This window comes from Ranitomeya imitator, chromosome 8, assembly GCF_032444005.1.
Source record: "Ranitomeya imitator isolate aRanImi1 chromosome 8, aRanImi1.pri, whole genome shotgun sequence".
Taxonomy (NCBI): domain Eukaryota; kingdom Metazoa; phylum Chordata; class Amphibia; order Anura; family Dendrobatidae; genus Ranitomeya; species Ranitomeya imitator.
In genome coordinates this window covers 64,842,458-64,861,965 of record NC_091289.1, presented here as the reverse complement: position 1 = coordinate 64,861,965, position 19,508 = coordinate 64,842,458, and the positions used below count along the sequence as shown (strand labels likewise).

At 49.9% G+C, this 19,508-nt stretch overlaps 1 protein-coding gene across 1 annotated transcript in view; it reads right to left on the bottom strand.

The window, feature by feature from the left end:
* Positions 1–19,149, bottom strand: part of SREBF2 (sterol regulatory element binding transcription factor 2) — a 66,731-nt gene extending 47,582 nt beyond the window's left edge. Inside the window, exons 1-3 of the mRNA XM_069737040.1 lie at positions 18,926–19,149; positions 3,357–3,731; positions 153–352 (exon numbers count right to left, since the gene is read on the bottom strand). Of these exons, the coding sequence (XP_069593141.1) occupies positions 153–352; positions 3,357–3,731; positions 18,926–18,992 (642 nt within the window). The 5' untranslated portion in view covers positions 18,993–19,149. The remainder of the gene's footprint in view (positions 1–152; positions 353–3,356; positions 3,732–18,925) is intronic.
* Between the last annotated feature and the right edge of the window lie 359 nt (positions 19,150–19,508).

The following is a 19,508-nucleotide window of genomic DNA, read 5'->3' as shown; positions in this document are numbered from 1 at the left end:
TTTAATTTTACATCCCGTTTTCCCACTATGACTTGCTAGTTTTTGGTATTTGATTCCCCCTTCTTTGTAGTCTTTACATTTTACAGATGCCGGCTGTAATACAATAACAATGTCCTATTACCAACAACTATTCTTAAAGCAGAGAGGCTTACTGGAACTTGTTGCACTTGCGGTGTAACAGCTTGAGTCAGCGTCTGGATGGTGCCCGGTGTGGCAGGACTCAGGGTCTGGATGGTCCCATTGGCGGTCTGCGTGAGGACCCTCTGGGCCTGGACAGTCTGCAACTGTTGCTGGATGGTCACCGGTTGCATTTGTTGAGTTGTCATCAAATTTGACATTTGGGGCTGTAGCACTGAGAACATGAACAAACCCACCAGGGTGGAGGTGAAGGTTACCAACATTTACCGTGTCTGCATACATCACAGCTAGAAAAGAGCAGATCTGATGAGATTCAAATTCAGAGAATTGCCTCCATTTTACAAGGAATGTCTTTTTACGTTGACATTACTCCATATAAATGGATCAATCCGGATTGTTCTGAGAAGGCTCCAGACCGCAGCCAACACACTGTAAAGAAAAAAAACTCACCTCTTGCCACGTCGCCCTCTTCCGACTCCACTCAGCACGCATCATCAATTATTTATTTCGTTTTAATGCAATAATATCCTGCAGTGCTTGATAATGTCTATAATCTCTGTCCCCATTGGGGCTCTCAATCTAGATTCATTCATATCAGAATGTCTTTGAGGGTGTGGGAGGAACCCGGAGGAAACCCACGCAAACACGGGGAGAAAATACAATCTCCTTGCAGGTGATAAAAAAAAAAACCTAAAGAAATTAACTAGAATATAAGTTGGTGAACATGCAGCGGGTAGGTGCATGTTCACACTGGTCACTGACAGATAAAACCCAAGATAAAAACAAAATAAGCAAATACCCTGCAGTAGTAAATAAATAACAATAGTGCATGAAAACAATATAGGGTACTTAGTTAACTTTTAATTTTTTTTTTATTTTTTAAATAAAGTCATCCCACCACGTCATGGTGACTATTCGGGAAGGTCCTAAAGTACAGTATTAAAACATTACCATATGTCAAGTGACGTAATGTGAATAAAGGCAGAGAAGGACTGAGCTCCGCTAATGGACACCCAGCCATGGGAAACTACATGAATGTAATGTCAGCACAAGGAAAAGGGAGTGCAAAAAACCTGAAACAAAAACCTAACGAGATGACCTGGAATATAGATTGGTGTACAAGCAGCGTGTAGGCACATGTTCACACTGGCCACTAAACAGATAACGTCGAAGGTAAAAATACAATAAGCAAATACCCTGCAGTAGTTGTCCTGGGCAAATAAAGGTGTGGCCTCCCTTTCACATTACGTCACTTTTGACACATGGGAAGGTTTTAACCCCTTACCGGCATCGGACGTACTATACTGTCCGATGCTGGCTCCCCTGCTTTGATGCAGGGCTCCACGGTGAGCCCGCATCAAAGCCGGGACATGTCAGCTGTTTTGAACAGCTGACATGTGCCCGTAATAGGCGCGGGCAGAATCGCGATCTGCCCGCACCTATTAACTAGTTAAATGCCGCTGTCAAACGCAGACAGCGGCATTTAACTACCGCTTCCGGCCGGGCGGCCGGAAATGACGTCATCGCCGCCCCCCGTCACATGATCGGGGGTCGGCGATGCGTCAGGATGGTAACCATAGAGGTCCTAGAGACCTCTATGGTTACTGATCACCGGTGGCTGTGAGCACCACCCTGTAGTCGGCGCTCATAGCACACCTCCATTTCTGCTACATAGCAGCGATCAGCAGATCGCTGCTATGTAGCAGAGGCGATCGTGCTGTGCCTGCTTCTAGCCTCCCACGGAGGCTATTGAAGCATGGCAAAAGTAAAAAAAAAAAAGTTTAAAAAAATGTGAAAAAAATAAAAAAAACATAAAAGTTTAAATCACCCCCCTTTCGCCCCAATCAAAATAAATCAATAAAAAAAATATCAAATCTACGCATATTTGGTATCGCCGCGCTCCGAATCGCCCGATCTATCAATTAAAAAAAAGTATTAACCTGATCGCTAAACAGCGTAGCGGGAAAAAAATTCGAAACGCCAGAATTACGTTTTTTTGGTCGCCGCGACATTGCATTAAAATGCAATAACGGGCGATCAAAAGAACGTATCTGCACCGAAATGCTATCATTAAAAACGTCATCTCGGCACGCAAAAAATAAGCCCTCAACCGACCCCAGATCATGAAAAATGGAGATGCTACGAGTATCGGAAAATGGCGCACTTTTTTTTTTTAGCAAAGTTTGGAATTTTTTTTCACCACTTAGATAAAAAATAACCTAGTCATGTTAGGTGTCTATGAACTCGTAATGACCTGGAGAATCATAATGGCAGGTCAGTTTTAGCATTTAGTGAACCTAGCAAAAAAGCCAAAGAAAAAACAAGTGTGGGATTGCACTTTTTTGCAATTTCACCGCACTTGGAATTTTTTTCCCCGTTTTCTAGTACACGACATGCTAAAACCAATGATGTCGTTCAAAAGTACAACTTGTCCCGCAAAAAATAAGCCCTCACATGGCCAAATTGACGGAAAAATAAAAAAGTTATGGCTCTGGGAAGGAGGGGAGCGAAAAACGAACACGGAAAAACGATAAAATCCCCCGGTCATGAAGGGGTTAATACTACAGGTTAGCACCGTGCCAAATAAGGTCACCTTGACGTGGTGGGATGGCTTTTATGTTTATTTTTTCGTTAATCAAAATGATGTCAACTAAGTACCCTATGTTGTTTTCACGCACTATTGCTATTTATTTATTGCTGCAGGGTATTATTTTGCTTTTATTTTAGGTTTTCCTTGCAGATGATGTATTTGGTGGGATTTGCACCCAGGAACCCAACACTGTAAAGCAACAGTGCTGCCCACTGAGCCACCATGTGGCATCTGTGGAGGAGATGAGCGCTGGGAGATGCTGGGAGGAAAAAAAAAGGCCAAACTGTGCAGACTGGAAGGTGGTGAAACCGGTGAGCAGTGAAGGGATTACTACATTTTTGTTTAAACTTTTTCCCTGTTTACAAAAATTTATCAAACCGGTGGCAACGTGGCTCCTATTTTGCTCACACAAAGAGAACTGCAAATATTTGGGATCCAGGAGAATCCAAAGGATTAGTGAAATCGGAGGAGCATTCAATCCTCATGGAATAAACTTGCTCATCTCCAATCACAACATCTGACATATTAATGCAGCTCAACAATTAGGGAAACGGATTATTTACCACGGTAATAGCCCCCGGTTTGTGCCCATTAAATACAGTTTATACATCAGATACACGTGACTTACCTTGAAAACTTGTAGCGCCGGCATTTTGGTAGATGAGGGGCTGCTGTATAATTCGAGTCTGGGGGGCAGTACTAAATGTTGGGGTCAGCATGACCGTCTGCTGCTGCAGTTGATGCTGTGGAGGGGACTGTATCACAGGGCGAGGCTGAAGGACAGGCGCGGTCCTCTGAGGGGGGCTTGGGACTGAGCTTTTAACAGGCCCAACTGCCTGCGGCGTCTGAGGCTGTGGTGCCGGCGTCTGGTAATTCTGGGCCTGGTTATACAGCTTGGCTAAACCAGTGTCCATCCCAGTGACTCCGTGGTAGCTGGAACATAACTGATCTTCAAAAAGGTCAGGAAAATCGCCCACTTGATTACTAACAAACTGGAGCATTTCTACAAGGAAAGAGAAGATCTTATTCTTAGCACTCGGCAAGAGAAAATGAAAAACAACAAAACAGAAAATGTAGACCTGCTGTAGTTCATAGACAACTCACACCTGCTTGTACATGACTTGTCCATGGTGGCACAGAACAGGCCAGGAGGACACACGTCATCCCGATAATATACAGACTGCATCCATACGGCCATTATCAGAGCACAGACCCGGCCAGGAGGACACACATCATCCCGATAATATACAGACTGCATCCATACGGCCATTATCAGCACACAGACCCGGCCAGGAGGACACACATCATCCCAATAATATACAGACTACATCCATACGGCCATTATCAGAGCACGGACCCGGCCAGGAGGACACACGTCATCCCGATAATATACAGACTGCATCCATACGGCCATTATCAGAGCACAGACCCGGCCAGGAGGACACACGTCATCCCGATAATATACAGACTACATCCATACGGCCATTATCAGAGCACAGACCCGGCCAGGAGGACACACGTCATCCCGATAATATACAGACTACATCCATACGGCCATTATCAGAGCACAGACCCGGCCAGGAGGACACACATCATCCAGATAATATACAGACTACATCCATACGGCCATTATCAGCACACAGACCCGGCCAGGAGGACACACATCATCCCGATAATATACAGACTACATCCATACGGCCATTATCAGAGCACAGACCCGGCCAGGAGGACACACGTCATCCCGATAATATACAGACTGCATCCATACGGCCATTATCAGAGCACAGACCCGGCCAGGAGGACACACGTCATCCCGATAATATACAGACTACATCCATACGGCCATTATCAGAGCACAGACCCGGCCAGGAGGACACACGTCATCCCGATAATATACAGACTACATCCATACGGCCATTATCAGAGCACAGACCCGGCCAGGAGGACACACGTCATCCAGATAATATACAGACTGCATCCATACGGCCATTATCAGCGCACAGACCCGGCCAGGAGGACACACGTCATCCCGATAATATACAGACTACATCCATACGGCCATTATCAGAGCACAGACCCGGCCAGGAGGACACACGTCATCCCGATAATATACAGACTGCATCCATACGGCCATTATCAGAGCACAGACCCGGCCAGGAGGACACACATCATCCAGATAATATACAGACTACATCCATACGGCCATTATCAGCACACAGACCCGGCCAGGAGGACACACATCATCCAGATAATATACAGACTACATCCATACGGCCATTATCAGAGCACAGACCCGGCCAGGAGGACACACATCATCCCGATAATATACAGACTGCATCCATACGGCCATTATCAGAGCACAGACCCGGCCAGGAGGACACACGTCATCCCGATAATATACAGACTACATCCATACGGCCATTATCAGAGCACAGACCCGGCCAGGAGGACACACGTCATCCCGATAATATACAGACTGCATCCATACGGCCATTATCAGAGCACAGACCCGGCCAGGAGGACACACATCATCCAGATAATATACAGACTACATCCATACGGCCATTATCAGCACACAGACCCGGCCAGGAGGACACACATCATCCAGATAATATACAGACTACATCCATACGGCCATTATCAGAGCACAGACCCGGCCAGGAGGACACACATCATCCCGATAATATACAGACTACATCCATACGGCCATTATCAGAGCACAGACCCGGCCAGGAGGACTCACATCATCCAGATAATATACAGACTACATCCATACGGCCATTATCAGCACACAGACCCGGCCAGGAGGACACACATCATCCCGATAATATACAGACTGCATCCATACGGCCATTATCAGAGCACAGACCCGGCCAGGAGGACACACGTCATCCCGATAATATACAGACTGCATCCATACGGCCATTATCAGAGCACAGACCCAGCCAGGAGGACACACGTCATCCCGATAATATACAGACTACATCCATACGGCCATTATCAGAGCACAGACCCGGCCAGGAGGACACACATCATCCCGATAATATACAGACTACATCCATACGGCCATTATCAGCGCACAGACCCGGCCAGGAGGACACACGTCATCCCGATAATATACAGACTGCAGCCATACGGCCATTATCAGCGCACAGACCCGGCCAGGAGGGCACACATCATCCCGATAATATACAGACTGCATCCATACGGCCATTATCAGCGCACAGACCGGGCCAGGAGGACACACGTCATCCCGATAATATACAGACTGCATCCATACGGCCATTATCAGAGCACAGACCGGGCCAGGAGGACACACATCATCCCGATAATATACAGACTGCATCCATACGGCCATTATCAGAGCACAGACCGGGCCAGGAGGACACACATCATCCCGATAATATACAGACTGCATCCATACGGCCATTATCAGAACACAGACCCGGCCAGGAGGACACACATCATCCCGATAATATACAGACTGCAGCCATACGGCCATTATCAGCGCACAGACCCGGCCAGGAGGACACACATCATCCCGATAATATACAGACTGCATCCATACGGCCATTATCAGCACACAGACCCGGCCAGGAGGACACACATCATCCAGATAATATACAGACTACATCCATACGACCATTATCAGCACACAGACCCGGCCAGGAGGACACACATCATCCCGATAATATACAGACTGCAGCCATACGGCCATTATCAGCGCACAGACCCGGCCAGGAGGACTCACATCATCCAGATAATATACAGACTACATCCATACGGCCATTATCAGCGCACAGACCCGGCCAGGAGGACACACATCATCCCGATAATATACAGACTGCAGCCATACGGCCATTATCAGCGCACAGACCCGGCCAGGAGGACACACATCATCCCGATAATATACAGACTGCATCCATACGGCCATTATCAGCACACAGACCCGGCCAGGAGGACACACATCATCCAGATAATATACAGACTACATCCATACGACCATTATCAGCACACAGACCCGGCCAGGAGGACACACATCATCCCGATAATATACAGACTGCATCCATACGGCCATTATCAGAGCACAGACCCGGCCAGGAGGACACGTCATCCCGATAATATACAGACTGCAGCCATACGGCCATTATTAGCCCATAATCCACATACTGCTGCCTCAGAGATCAGACATTTCCATCTCAAACATTTATTGCATATTCCTCAGAAGTGCACCCCCAGCTATTCACCTCCGCTCCTGACCACGGATATTTTAGGGGGGGTTTTGTATATGTGGATTAAGAGCAGTAAAATTCTTACTTGTTCAGATATTTAAGTAATTTTCGCATCTTTCATTCCCTGATATATTGTGCTTCATTTTTAAGTCATATTCTTTTTTGTTAGTTTGTTGATTTTGGGCGATATTGGTGGAAAAATATGGGAAATAAGTGATTGTTTTTCGCATTTTTTTATGACTGCGAAGATTTCCTACAATACATTTATAATCAATTTGTTTCCCATTCTGTAATAAATACTTTTATACATTGGATGTTTTTTTTTTGCAGGGTGGGGCTAGTAACAATTTGGAATGACAGTGCCTTTATTTATTTTGTACCTCTTTATTTTACTAATTGTGCCAGCTTTTAAATATTTCAATATTATTTTCATTTCCCTTGTAACCGAGGCTGGCATGTCGGCCCCAGTTGCACAGTGGCCGTATCGGTCTCCTATAATATGGCAGATCTTGCTCCCTCCATATACATTGCAGTCACAGCTTCCTATTATGTACACAGTGCTTATACAGAGACAAAAGGCAGAGACAGTAATAAACCATCTCTGCCCCCGCTATGTGGACTACAGCTGGTTACAACCATGTAGATACAGGGAGATGTTAGACTATTACTCCAAGGTAGGAGTTAAAGGAGTTGACCAGTTCTCAACAGTTATCACAAATTGTCCAGATCATGCCAATAGCAAGAATTTAGCAACTAGGTTACACCTTTTTCTTACATGTGATTTTGTCTCTTTTTGGCATGTCCTATGTAGCAGTTACAGGGGAACACAGCCGAGGAGAGCAGACACCTTGTATATTTAGTTTTGCGTTGGATACTTTCTCATCTGAGATCACCATATGGCTTGTTGCTGGGGAGTTTTACCAGAGGGGTTTCCATTACCTGCTGGTAACTGCTCGGAGAACATTTAGGGCTTAGGCAGTCACTTCACACCAAGTGTTTATAGTACTGAGTGCACCTCTCCTAGAGGGGAACGTTTTAGTAAGGTCTTTCCTTGTTCCCGATTCTGAGCTGGGCTTTATGCAAACAGCGGTCATTTTGGATCCGTGACATATACACAAGATATCTGTATACAGTATGTGTGTGTCACAAAAAGCTGTTATTTTTTTGCAGAATATACGAGACGCAATAAAAAAGCATTCCATGATGTTTTATAGATATATGATAAAAACAAATATTGTGGTGGGGAAGGTTCCTGATGGAAGTAGCATGTGGTGGGCATGGATTGCTCAATGTTCGGTAATGTGGACATGTAGGCACCCTGTACTGCAGTACCGTGCTAATCTGGCTCCATATACTGTTTATAGCTGATAAGTCGGGGTGTTTGGTGTAGCGGTATCCCACAAACCTGACACTGATTGCTTATCCTAGCGGTAACGGACAACCCCTTTAGCACATTACCAATTGTGCGCCACGGCCCGATTGTAGTGTTTTTCTGCTGTAACCACAGGTTGTGTGATCACTTATCTAATAAAGCTGGCCATACACATCAGATCGTTCGTGCCGACAGTCATCCATCATGGCGACAGTCATCCATCATGGCGACAGTCATCCATCATGGCGACAGTCATCCATCATGGCGACAGTCATCCATCATGGCGACAGTCATCCATCATGGCGACAGTCATCCATCATGGCGACAGTCATCCATCATGGCGACAGTCATCCATCATGGCGACAGTCATCCATCATGGCGACAGTCATCCATCATGGCGACAGTCATCCATCATGGCGACAGTCATCCATCATGGCGACAGTCATCCATCATGGCGACAGTCATCCATCATGGCGACAGTCATCCATCATGGCGACAGTCATCCATCATGGCGACAGTCATCCATCATGGCGACAGTCATCCATCATGGCGACAGTCATCCATCATGGCGACAGTCATCCATCATGGCGACAGTCATCCATCATGGCGACAGTCATCCATCATGGCGACAGTCATCCATCATGGCGACAGTCATCCATCATGGCGACAGTCATCCATCATGGCGACAGTCATCTATCATGGCGACTCAGCTCAGGGAAGAGATTCTGTGTTCTCTATGACAGAATCATCTATCAGCGGCTTATCTCCCCTCTGAGCAAAAGGATATACCGGTAATCTGAGCAGAGGTGGTCGGGGGTACCGAATGAAATAGCCGGCTGATCATGCAGAACTATGCGGATTTGGCAGACTTATCTAATGTGTATGGGGCCGTAAGTGGCAGATTGTTACAGGCAGCTCCATTCATCTGAATGGACTTGGTTTAGCACAAAGGACAAGGTCTTATGCACATTCCCGTCATGTGAATGGGAAAGTCACAGACTTTCTGCAACAAAATATGCAAAGTCTGAATCAATTATACAGATACTAAAGAATATGGAGCTGATGGCTCAAACAGTATAGTCCTAAAATAACAATTATATAAGAATAAGTTAAAATACACCTTGTAAAAATACAGAGGCTGCTAGGCAGGATACAGGGAAATGCACACAATGTGCATAGTGCAAAGCCACAACCCACTTGTCTACTATGCTAAACAAGTCTATGTAATACACGGATAGACCAAAATCATAAGCTAAAACAGGTCAATCAGATGCCGACAACATATAGATTATTATACGACATGTTTTCTGGCTAAATAGTAAAAGCCTAACTTGATAGAAGCTGCAGAGTGGTAAATGAAGGAAAGTCCATCAGGGAATTGGAACTAAAGTGCAAAGCTAGTGTACAAAAAAAAAGCCTAAAAAGGCTCTAAGGCAGTGGTCAGTCTGGATACACCCTGCCACCCAACCCACGTTTCATCAATACGTCTTCAGGAGGTGCCTTATTTGCAACAATAAGGGTGCGAAGGTCTTGGGACAGCTCACTGGTTTTACCCATCATGAGGGTATGTGCACACGTTGCAGATTTGCCTGTGGATTTTTCCACACTGAATCCACAGCTCTTGGCAGAAAATGCAGGTGTGTTTTTGGTATGCGTTTTTGAAAGCTAAATAAAGATCTATTATTGAGCAAAAAAAAAAAAAAAAGATTTGCGATGTCACTTCTTGTCCAACCCACACTCCATTACAGGGGGACAGACAGATATCTATCTATCTATCTATAGATACATCTATGGATAGATGTAGATAGATATATGGATAGATATAACTATAGATCTATCTATCCATACATTTATCTAACTATCCATATATCTATTTACATCTATCAATAGATATAAAATATCAAGGCCGATGTTTATTAATGAACAATATGTTTAATTTAAAAAAAAAAAAAAAAAAAAACTGCGAAAAAAAATGGTGTGGGCTCCCGAGCAATTTTCTGCATCAGAGGGGGGAAAGCCGACGGCCTTACATTTGTAGCCTGGGAATGGGGTAATACCCATGGCCCCTTCCCAGGCTATGAATATCAGCCTGCAGCTGTATATTTAGCCTTTACTGGCTATTAAAATCAGAAGACCCCCTCAAAAAATGAAGTGGGGGTCTTCCTATATTTTATAGCTAGAAAGGCTATGCAGACAGCTGCGGGCTGATATTCATAGCCTAGAGAGGGGCCATGGATATCACCCCCCTCCCCGGCTACAACTACCAGCACCCAGCTGCCCCAGAAAAGGCGCATCTTACAGATTCTGGCACTTAGCCTCGCTCTTCCCACTCCTGTGTAGTGGTGGAATATGGAGTAATAAGGGGTTAATGCCACCTTTGTATTGTAAGGTGACATTAAGCCCGGTTAATAATGGAGAGGCGTCAATAAGACACCTATCCATTACTAATCCTATAATAGTGAAAGAGAAAGAGAAAAAAAAAAAAAAAAACACACACAAGAATAAAGTTTTCTAATATTCTTAATTTCACCATACTTACAACCATGCCTAATTCCTGCGATGCCCTCGATCTTCTGCAAAAGATAAAAAATAATAAATCAACCGTATACTCATTTTCCGCCGTAGTCCAATTAATGATGAGTGTCCCACGACGATCTCCCCTATAGAACAGTGACATCAGGTGATGTCACTACTCTATAGGACCTCCAGTGACACACTGACAGGAGACAATGGCTCCTGCAATGCATCACTGAAGAGGTTACCTTAATTCATTGCTCTCGCTTTATGACAAAGCTATGTGGGAATTTTTCCACGCGGGAGTGCCCCAAGTGAGAGTATGAACTATACTCACAGCGGCAGAGGAATACAGTGCGGAAGGATACCTTCCGTCATTGTATCCCAGAGCCACTGGAAAGCGGTCGCATCAGCTGATGTGGCAGCTCTCCACGGGAGATCGTTGTGGGACACTTGTATTAATTGGATTACTGCAGATCAGGGAGTATACTGTTGGTTTATTATTCTAATTGTTTTTTTTGTTTTTTTTCACAGGTGATCGATGGCTTCCGGATCAAGTTGATTGGTGAGTATGTACTGTATGTGTTTTTTTTGTTTTGTTACATTCAACACATTAGCCGGATGATGGGACTACTACTGTCCCATCATTGGATAATGTGTCAATCGCTGTCACTGTAGCAGACATAGCCGGATGGGACTTGTAGTCCCATCGGACGATGCCTGCACACACACAGCACCGCAGACCCCTGGACAGCCCCAGCAGACCCCTGCACAGCTCGCAGACCCCTGCACAGCCCCAGGAGGAACCTGCACACCCCCGGACAGCCACGGCAGACCACCGGACAGCCACGGCAGACCACTGGACCCCACACACAGACATGCACTAGCTCCGCCCACACACTTCACTCCTCCCGATCTGCAGCGTTTCATCCGCAGCTAAACCGCAGATCTTTTTTACATCTGCGGTTTTGCTGTGGATGTGCCTGACTCGATGCAAGTCAATGGGTGCAGAAACGTTGCAGATCCGCACAAAGAATTGACATGTTGGGAAAAAAAATACTGCTGCGTTTCTGCACTTTTTTTTCCGCAGCATGTGCACAGCGGATTTGGTTTTCCATAGGTTAACATGCTACTGTAAAACCCATGGAAAACTGCTGCAGATCCGCAGCGTCAAAAACAATGCGGATCCGCGGGAAAATCTGCAACGTGTGAACATAGCCTGAGATGTTTCTTGTGTGGCACATTTTTATAGGCCATCATTGAACCAGCTGATATATTTATTTCAGTTCTTCAATACAAAAAGTGACACTCATATTATATAGATACTAGCTATTGAACCCGTTCTACGCCCGGGTGGCTAGCATCTATATTGGTATATGGTCTCCATCCTGGTATATGCTGCTCCATCCTGCGTCCCCATCCTGTCATGAGCTGCTCCATCCTGCGTCCCCATCCTGTCATGAGCTGCTCCATCCTGCGTCCCCATCCTGTCATGAGCTGCTCCATCCTGCGTCCCCATCCTGACATGTGCTGCTCCCATCCTGCACCCCCATTCTGACATGTGCTGCTCCATCCTGCATCCCCATCCTGTCATGTGCTGCACCCATCCTGCGCCCCTATCCTGCCATGTGCTGCACCCATGTTGCGCCTCCATTCTGTCATGTGTTGCACCCATCCTGCGCCCCCATCCTGCGCCCCCATTCTGACATGTTCTGCACCCATCCTGTGCCTCCATTGTGACATGTTCTGCACCCATCTTGCGCCCCCATTCTGTCATGTGCTGCTCTCATCCTGCGCCCCCATTGTGACATGTGCTGCACCCATCCTGCGCCTCCATTCTGACATGTTCTCCACCCATCTTGCGCCCCCGTCCTGTCATGTGCTGCTCCCATCCTGCGCCCCCGTCCTGTCATGTGCTGTTCCCATCCTGCGCCCCCGTCCTGTCATGTGCTGCTCCCATCCTGCGCCCGTTCTGTCATGTGCTGCTGCCATCGTGCGCCCGTTCTGTCATGTGCTGTTCCCATCCTGCGCCCCCGTTCTGTCATGTGCTGCTCCCATCCTGCGCCACCATTGTATTATATGCCCCATTATATATGCCTCGGAGGGAGAGAGGGAGAGAGGGAGAGAGGGAGAGAGGGAGAGAGGGAGAGAGGGAGAGAGGGAGAGAGGGAGAGAGGGAGAGAGGGAGAGAGGGAGAGAGGGAGAGAGGGAGAGAGGGAGAGTTACTCCACGGACATAGATAGATTGTGATAACTCTAGTCAAATTTTTTTTTCTGTTGGCAATCCTTCCAGGTTTTGGCCAGAGCCAGACAATGGGGCAGGGGTGCGGCTGGCTACAGACATCCAAAACTCCAACTATCACTATGACAAATTGCCCCGGGATTATGTTTCCCAACTGTACTGCTGCATCATATGGCCGTACCCTATAAATGTGCTATTTTAGGTAACCAAAGAATGTGCCACACACAAATGTCATCTCAGCGATCCATCATCAGATTTTTATTAAGAATTAGCTATTTATTAGTTCTGACTACCACATAAAAAAATATTGCAGTTTTCCCTGCACAAGCCTCTCTAGCCACAGATCTGTGGTTAGCTCTCCAAGATGTTGGGAACAACCAACTTGCCGAGTTCCTTCAAAAACTGTGAGCAAGTACCTAGAATTGATGCCGTTGAGAAAAAAAAGGGTGGTAACACCAAACACTGATGACATTTACATTTCTCTTTAGCTAATTCACTTTGCTAATAAATAAAAATAAATGATTAAAAGATCATTCATTCGCCTGTTGGTCTTGGTCTGATCTCGGGCAGGCCCGAGTCTCCTGGCCCATGCGTGACGGCTTCATATATTTCTTAGGGGAGGTCATGCTCAAGTTGGGAGAGCCGTGGGCTAATGGCTGCATTAGCCTATTCTTCCTTTGGTGCACGAGGCTAACCATAAGCCAGACCTTGAATCCCAAAAATGTAAGGAAATTTGCACAGCTCCTGTCCAAAGCAGGACATTGACATGGACAAAGGTTGTGTGAAGCAATCCACTGATCTTTAGTGGCTATGCCTACAGCTCACGTCAGCTTTGCTGTGTAGACTGTGACAGAGTAAACTATTGCTGTACTCATCGATAACCCAGCAGGCAAACCCAATATGCACAGGTCATAACTGGTTGTGACTTTCTCCCGCCATTCCCTTGTCTCTGGGGAAGGGGTAGCACTCCATTACTTCCTGAGGATAGTGATAACCTATGACATTTTCCTTCCTGCCACACGTAATATCACTTATATGCCACCATCTCCGGAGAACCTCCTCACCAAAAGCAACCAAAACAAAGAACTTTGGGGAAAATTTATAAAGACTGGGGTTCTTTAATGACAGTTACTATATGCCAATTTTCTTAAGAAGCCTCTGAGGTCGGCGCACCTTTCAAGTACATTTCTTTCTGCCAAAAATCATAATGACTTTGTGGGTCTGTGTCCCGTCTCTTCAGTGAGTCACACACTTTCCAAAAAGCTAGCAGAAAATGCCTAAAGTTGATAAACTTTTGCGCAGTGGTATAAGGAGCAAACGGTTTGATGAATCGAGTCCTTTATAAAGAGTAAGAAGAAAGGGTTCACGGGATTTACTGGCCATTACCCCCCTAAGCTTCACTGCGGACACTTCTATGGTTCTCCCAGATATTAGACTGAAGAGGAAGCAGCGGGGGAACCGGAGACCTATTGTGACTTGGCTTCAGTTCACAAAGACCTTTCGACCACGTGCTTCTAATGTAAAAAGCATGGGGATCTCCAGGAGCAGCCATAAACCACTGCACCAACGCACACTCCTAGAATCACTCCTTTATCGCAGATCCATCACTGTTCAGAACACAAGGGTGGATCTGTCCCCCGGACATGGCTCATCAGTTACATCACACGCAGGCTGGAAGTGATTCTTAGGGTGTGTGCAGAACTGGCGTTCATTCATCAATTCCAAATGTTGGAGAAAGAAAAGCTCTGCCTTCTCCTGCCCAAAAGTGCAAGTTTTATTTTACTAAAAATGCACCAGAAATGTGAACTAATCAGGGGACCAATATAAGAGTTTAGTTGTATGGAGCGTTTACCGCATCTAGCGAAGGTTGAGGAAACATCATATATGCAGAAAGGGCTCAGGAATGGAGCGGGGAGACAAAGAAATGGAAAGGACTGTATGAGATCTATGTGCCCAGAAAAGATTGGGGGATATGAAGCCGGCAGCAAATAAACTTGATAGAATTCGGTGTAATCAGGTAACTGCAATAGGAAAGGTTACACATCGGAATCATGTAACCAAGGGAGCACAACACGGCCGCTGTAAGTCGGGGGCGACATGAAAGCTGAAAATAGCAACAAACCTCCATTATTCCCAGTGACGAAGGAAGGCGTAGGGGGCGCGGTGGTCTCAGAATGTGCTAGAGTTCACCCAATGTCCTATGTGCCTTTCTCCAGACACACAAGTGTCCACAGCTCTGCTCACACCATAGTCTCCCCCATTCCACTACTACATTGCCAGAAATCAGTAGGATTCTTTCAGATCCATATCAAATACGTCGGGTAAAGTGTAACGGAGGTTTTATTTCATGAATCAATAGTGCACATGAAAGTAAGAAACTCTGTAATATCCATCATCAGAGAAAATCGGCGGTTTACGCCAGCACCGATCTGTCACTCAATTCCCAGGTAAAATCTGCATTTAGTGAAGACAGACGTTCCCATTACTGAGTTCTATGGAGAAGCTAGAGGCCGACAGACACCTGCGGAAAGATCTCCATAGAACTTCATGGGCACCAACTGTCATCTCAATAATGGGAAAGGTTGGATTCAGGAAATTCAGCGTTTACCAGCAAATTGAGAATGAATGATCAGACCTTGAGGACAAATAGGCAGATTTCTATAATAAGATCTATCACAGAGATTCTTATATTCGCCTGTATTATTGATTTATGGGGGGAAAAAAAGAAAAGGACGATTACACCTAGAGAGCAGATGTGCACAGCCACATCTACTACAGGACTAACACAAAAGCCTGGAGATGACAAAGAAGCTCAGCAGAACAGGACCGTCTATGCCACAAGCACAGTAACGGGTCCGGACGGCTCTGGGGACCGGCCCAGATAACAAGCATGTGTATAAGGGGCCGGGACACAGCAGGGGGAGACTACTGGCCATACACTGGTCCTGCCACACAAGGGGATTAGAGACTTGAATAGTGACTGGCACAGAAGTATCTTTATAACCCATCTGCCCACGATATATCAGCACCTGCTGCAGAAAATAACACAATCAGCACAGAACCCCACCAGTGACAAGTCACAATATTACACAGGCAGCAAATAACATCAGGTGTCTAAGAGTACGTTCACATTTGTGTTGTGCGGTGCAGCGTCGGCGACACAATGCAAATGTAAACGCATGCGTCCACTTTTGCATGGTTTTTGGCGCAGAAAAAAACGCATCATGCAGCGTCCTCTGCGCCCTGACGCATGCGCCACAGTGACGCATGCGTCACAAAACGCAATTGCAACGCATGTCCATGCGCCCCCCATGTTAAATATAGGGGCACATGACGCATGCGTCGCCGCGGCTGCGCCTAACGCAACGCTAATGTGAACGTAGCCTAAGTCAGGACTGATCCAGTCCAGCAGCAGCTAAGAACCAAAATAAAAGTGTGATGTAACTCAGACCGTCCATACCCGTGACACACTGTGCCATCCGAGGCCGGCCGGACCCGTGATGCCGCCCAGGAGCCCGCAGGACCCGTGATGCCGCCCAGGAGCACGCCGGACCCGTGATGCCGCCCAGGAGCCCGCAGGACCCGTGATGACGCCCAGGAGCACGCCGGACCCGTGATGACGCCCAGGAGCACGCCGGACCCGTGATGACGCCCAGGAGCCCGCAGGACCCGTGATGACGCCCAGGAGCCCGCAGGACCCGTGATGCCGCCCAGGAGCCCGCAGGACCCGTGATGCCGCCCAGGAGCCCGCAGGACCCGTGATGCCGCCCAGGAGCCCGCAGGACCCGTGATGCCGCCCAGGAGCCCGCAGGACCCGTGATGCCGCCCAGGAGCACGCCGGACCCGTGATGCCGCCCAGGAGCCCCGCGGACCCGTGATGCCGCCCAGGAGCCCCCCGGACCCGTGATGCCGCCCAGGAGCACGCCGGACCCGTGATGACGCCCAGGAGCCCCCCGGACCCGTGATGCCGCCCAGGAGCCCGCCGGACCCGTGATGACGCCCAGGAGCCCGCAGGACCCGTGATGACGCCCAGGAGCACGCCGGACCCGTGATGACGCCCAGGAGCACGCCGGACCCGTGATGACGCCCAGGAGCACGCCGGACCCGTGATGACGCCCAGGAGCACGCCGGACCCGTGATGACGCCCAGGAGCACGCCGGACCCGTGATGACGCCCAGGAGCCCCCAGGACCCGTGATGACGCCCAGGAGCACGCCGGACCCGTGATGACGCCCAGGAGCACGCCGGACCCGTGATGACGCCCAGGAGCACGCCGGACCCGTGATGACGCCCAGGAGCCCCCAGGACCCGTGATGACGCCCAGGAGCCCCCCGGACCCGTGATGCCGCCCAGGAGCACGCCGGACCCGTGATGCCGCCCAGGAGCACGCCGGACCCGTGATGACGCCCAGGAGCACGCCGGACCCGTGATGACGCCCAGGAGCACGCCGGACCCGTGATGACGCCCAGGAGCACGCCGGACCCGTGATGACGCCCAGGAGCACGCCGGACCCGTGATGACGCCCAGGAGCACGCCGGACCCGTGATGACGCCCAGGAGCACGCCGGACCCGTGATGACGCCCAGGAGCACGCCGGACCCGTGATGACGCCCAGGAGCACGCCGGACCCGTGATGACGCCCAGGAGCACGCCGGACCCGTGATGACGCCCAGGAGCACGCCGGACCCGTGATGACGCCCAGGAGCACGCCGGACCCGTGATGACGCCCAGGAGCACGCCGGACCCGTGATGACGCCCAGGAGCACGCCGGACCCGTGATGACGCCCAGGAGCACGCCGGACCCGTGATGACGCCCAGGAGCACGCCGGACCCGTGATGACGCCCAGGAGCTCCCCGGACCCGTGATGACGCCCAGGAGCACGCCGGACCCGTGATGCCGCCCAGGAGCACGCCGGACCCGTGATGCCGCCCAGGAGCACGCCGGACCCGTGATGCCGCCCAGGAGCACGCCGGACCCGTGATGCCGCCCAGGAGCACGCCGGACCCGTGATGACGCCCAGGAGCTCCCAGGACCCGTGATGACGCCCAGGAGCCCCCAGGACCCGTGATGACGCCCAGGAGCCCGCCGGACCCGTGATGACGCCCAGGAGCCCGCCGGACCCGTGATGACCCCCAGGAGCACGCCGGACCCGTGATGCCGCCCAGGAGCACGCCGGACCCGTGATGACGCCCAGGAGCTCCCAGGACCCGTGATGACGCCCAGGAGCCCCCAGGACCCGTGATGACGCCCAGGAGCCCGCCGGACCCGTGATGACGCCCAGGAGCCCGCCGGACCCGTGATGACGCCCAGGAGCACGCCGGACCCGTGATGACGCCCAGGAGCCCGCCGGACCTGTGATGACGCCCAGGAGCCCGCCGGACCCGTGATGACGCCCAGGAGCCCGCCGGACCCGTGATGACACCCAGGAGCCCCCCGGACCCGTGATGCCGCCCAGGAGCACGCCGGACCCGTGATGCCCCACAGGAGCCCCCCGGACCCGTGATGACGCCCAGGAGCCCGCCAGACCAGCGATGCCGCCCAGGAGCCCCCCGGACCCGTGATGACGCCCAGGAGCCCCCCGGACCCGTGATGACGCCCAGGAGCCCCCCGGACCCGTGATGCCCCCCAGGAGCCCCCCGGACCCGTGATGCCCCCCAGGACTGGTCGGAGCAGACCTTGCCCCCTTACTGGCCGATGACTACCCGGAGGCTCATCCTCCCGCAGTAGTGGCGCCTCTGTGACATCCATACAGTGGAGTTTCCCACAGCGGTCGCAGTGCGGGCAGCAGCACTCCGGAGGAGCCGGCTCCAGGGCCACACATGTCCGCGGGGTCTCTCACCATCTATGTCCCCCAGGGTGAGCTCATCCCCGAGCTCCGTCAACGTCTCCATGTTCTCAATGCTCATGTCGGCAGCTCCCGTGCAGCAGGTAACAGGCCGCCTGTCCGCGCTCCCTGCCGCGGAGCTGGTGTCTTCTCGGAGCTCCTGTCACTTTCTTCCCAACTCAACAACCTGTCACAGACGAAACCGACGCCATGTTCTTCCAGCCCCTCCCTCCGCTCCCGATGACGTCAGCCTCTTGCGTACCAAACCTCCTTTAGAGCGGACCCAGAGCAAGGCGATCTATGGTGACCAGAACGAGGCTTGGCTCCCTTCTCCTCCCCCTCTATTCTGAGAAAGCCCCCTGTGGAAGGCAGCGCGTGGGGAGGCCCCGCCCACTCCTCTTCTAATAACGCGTGCTGGTTGTTTTGTTGTCAATGAGACCAGGGGCGGGTAGCCAATCACAGCGCTTGGCGTGCTGTGGGGTGATGTGACGTCACCGATCAGGGGATCTGTATTTGCATATGAGGCGGCTCCTGCATACAGAGTGAGTGCCGGCTGGGAGAGGATGGTTAACCCGTCATGTGCGGGGGGCCCGGAGAC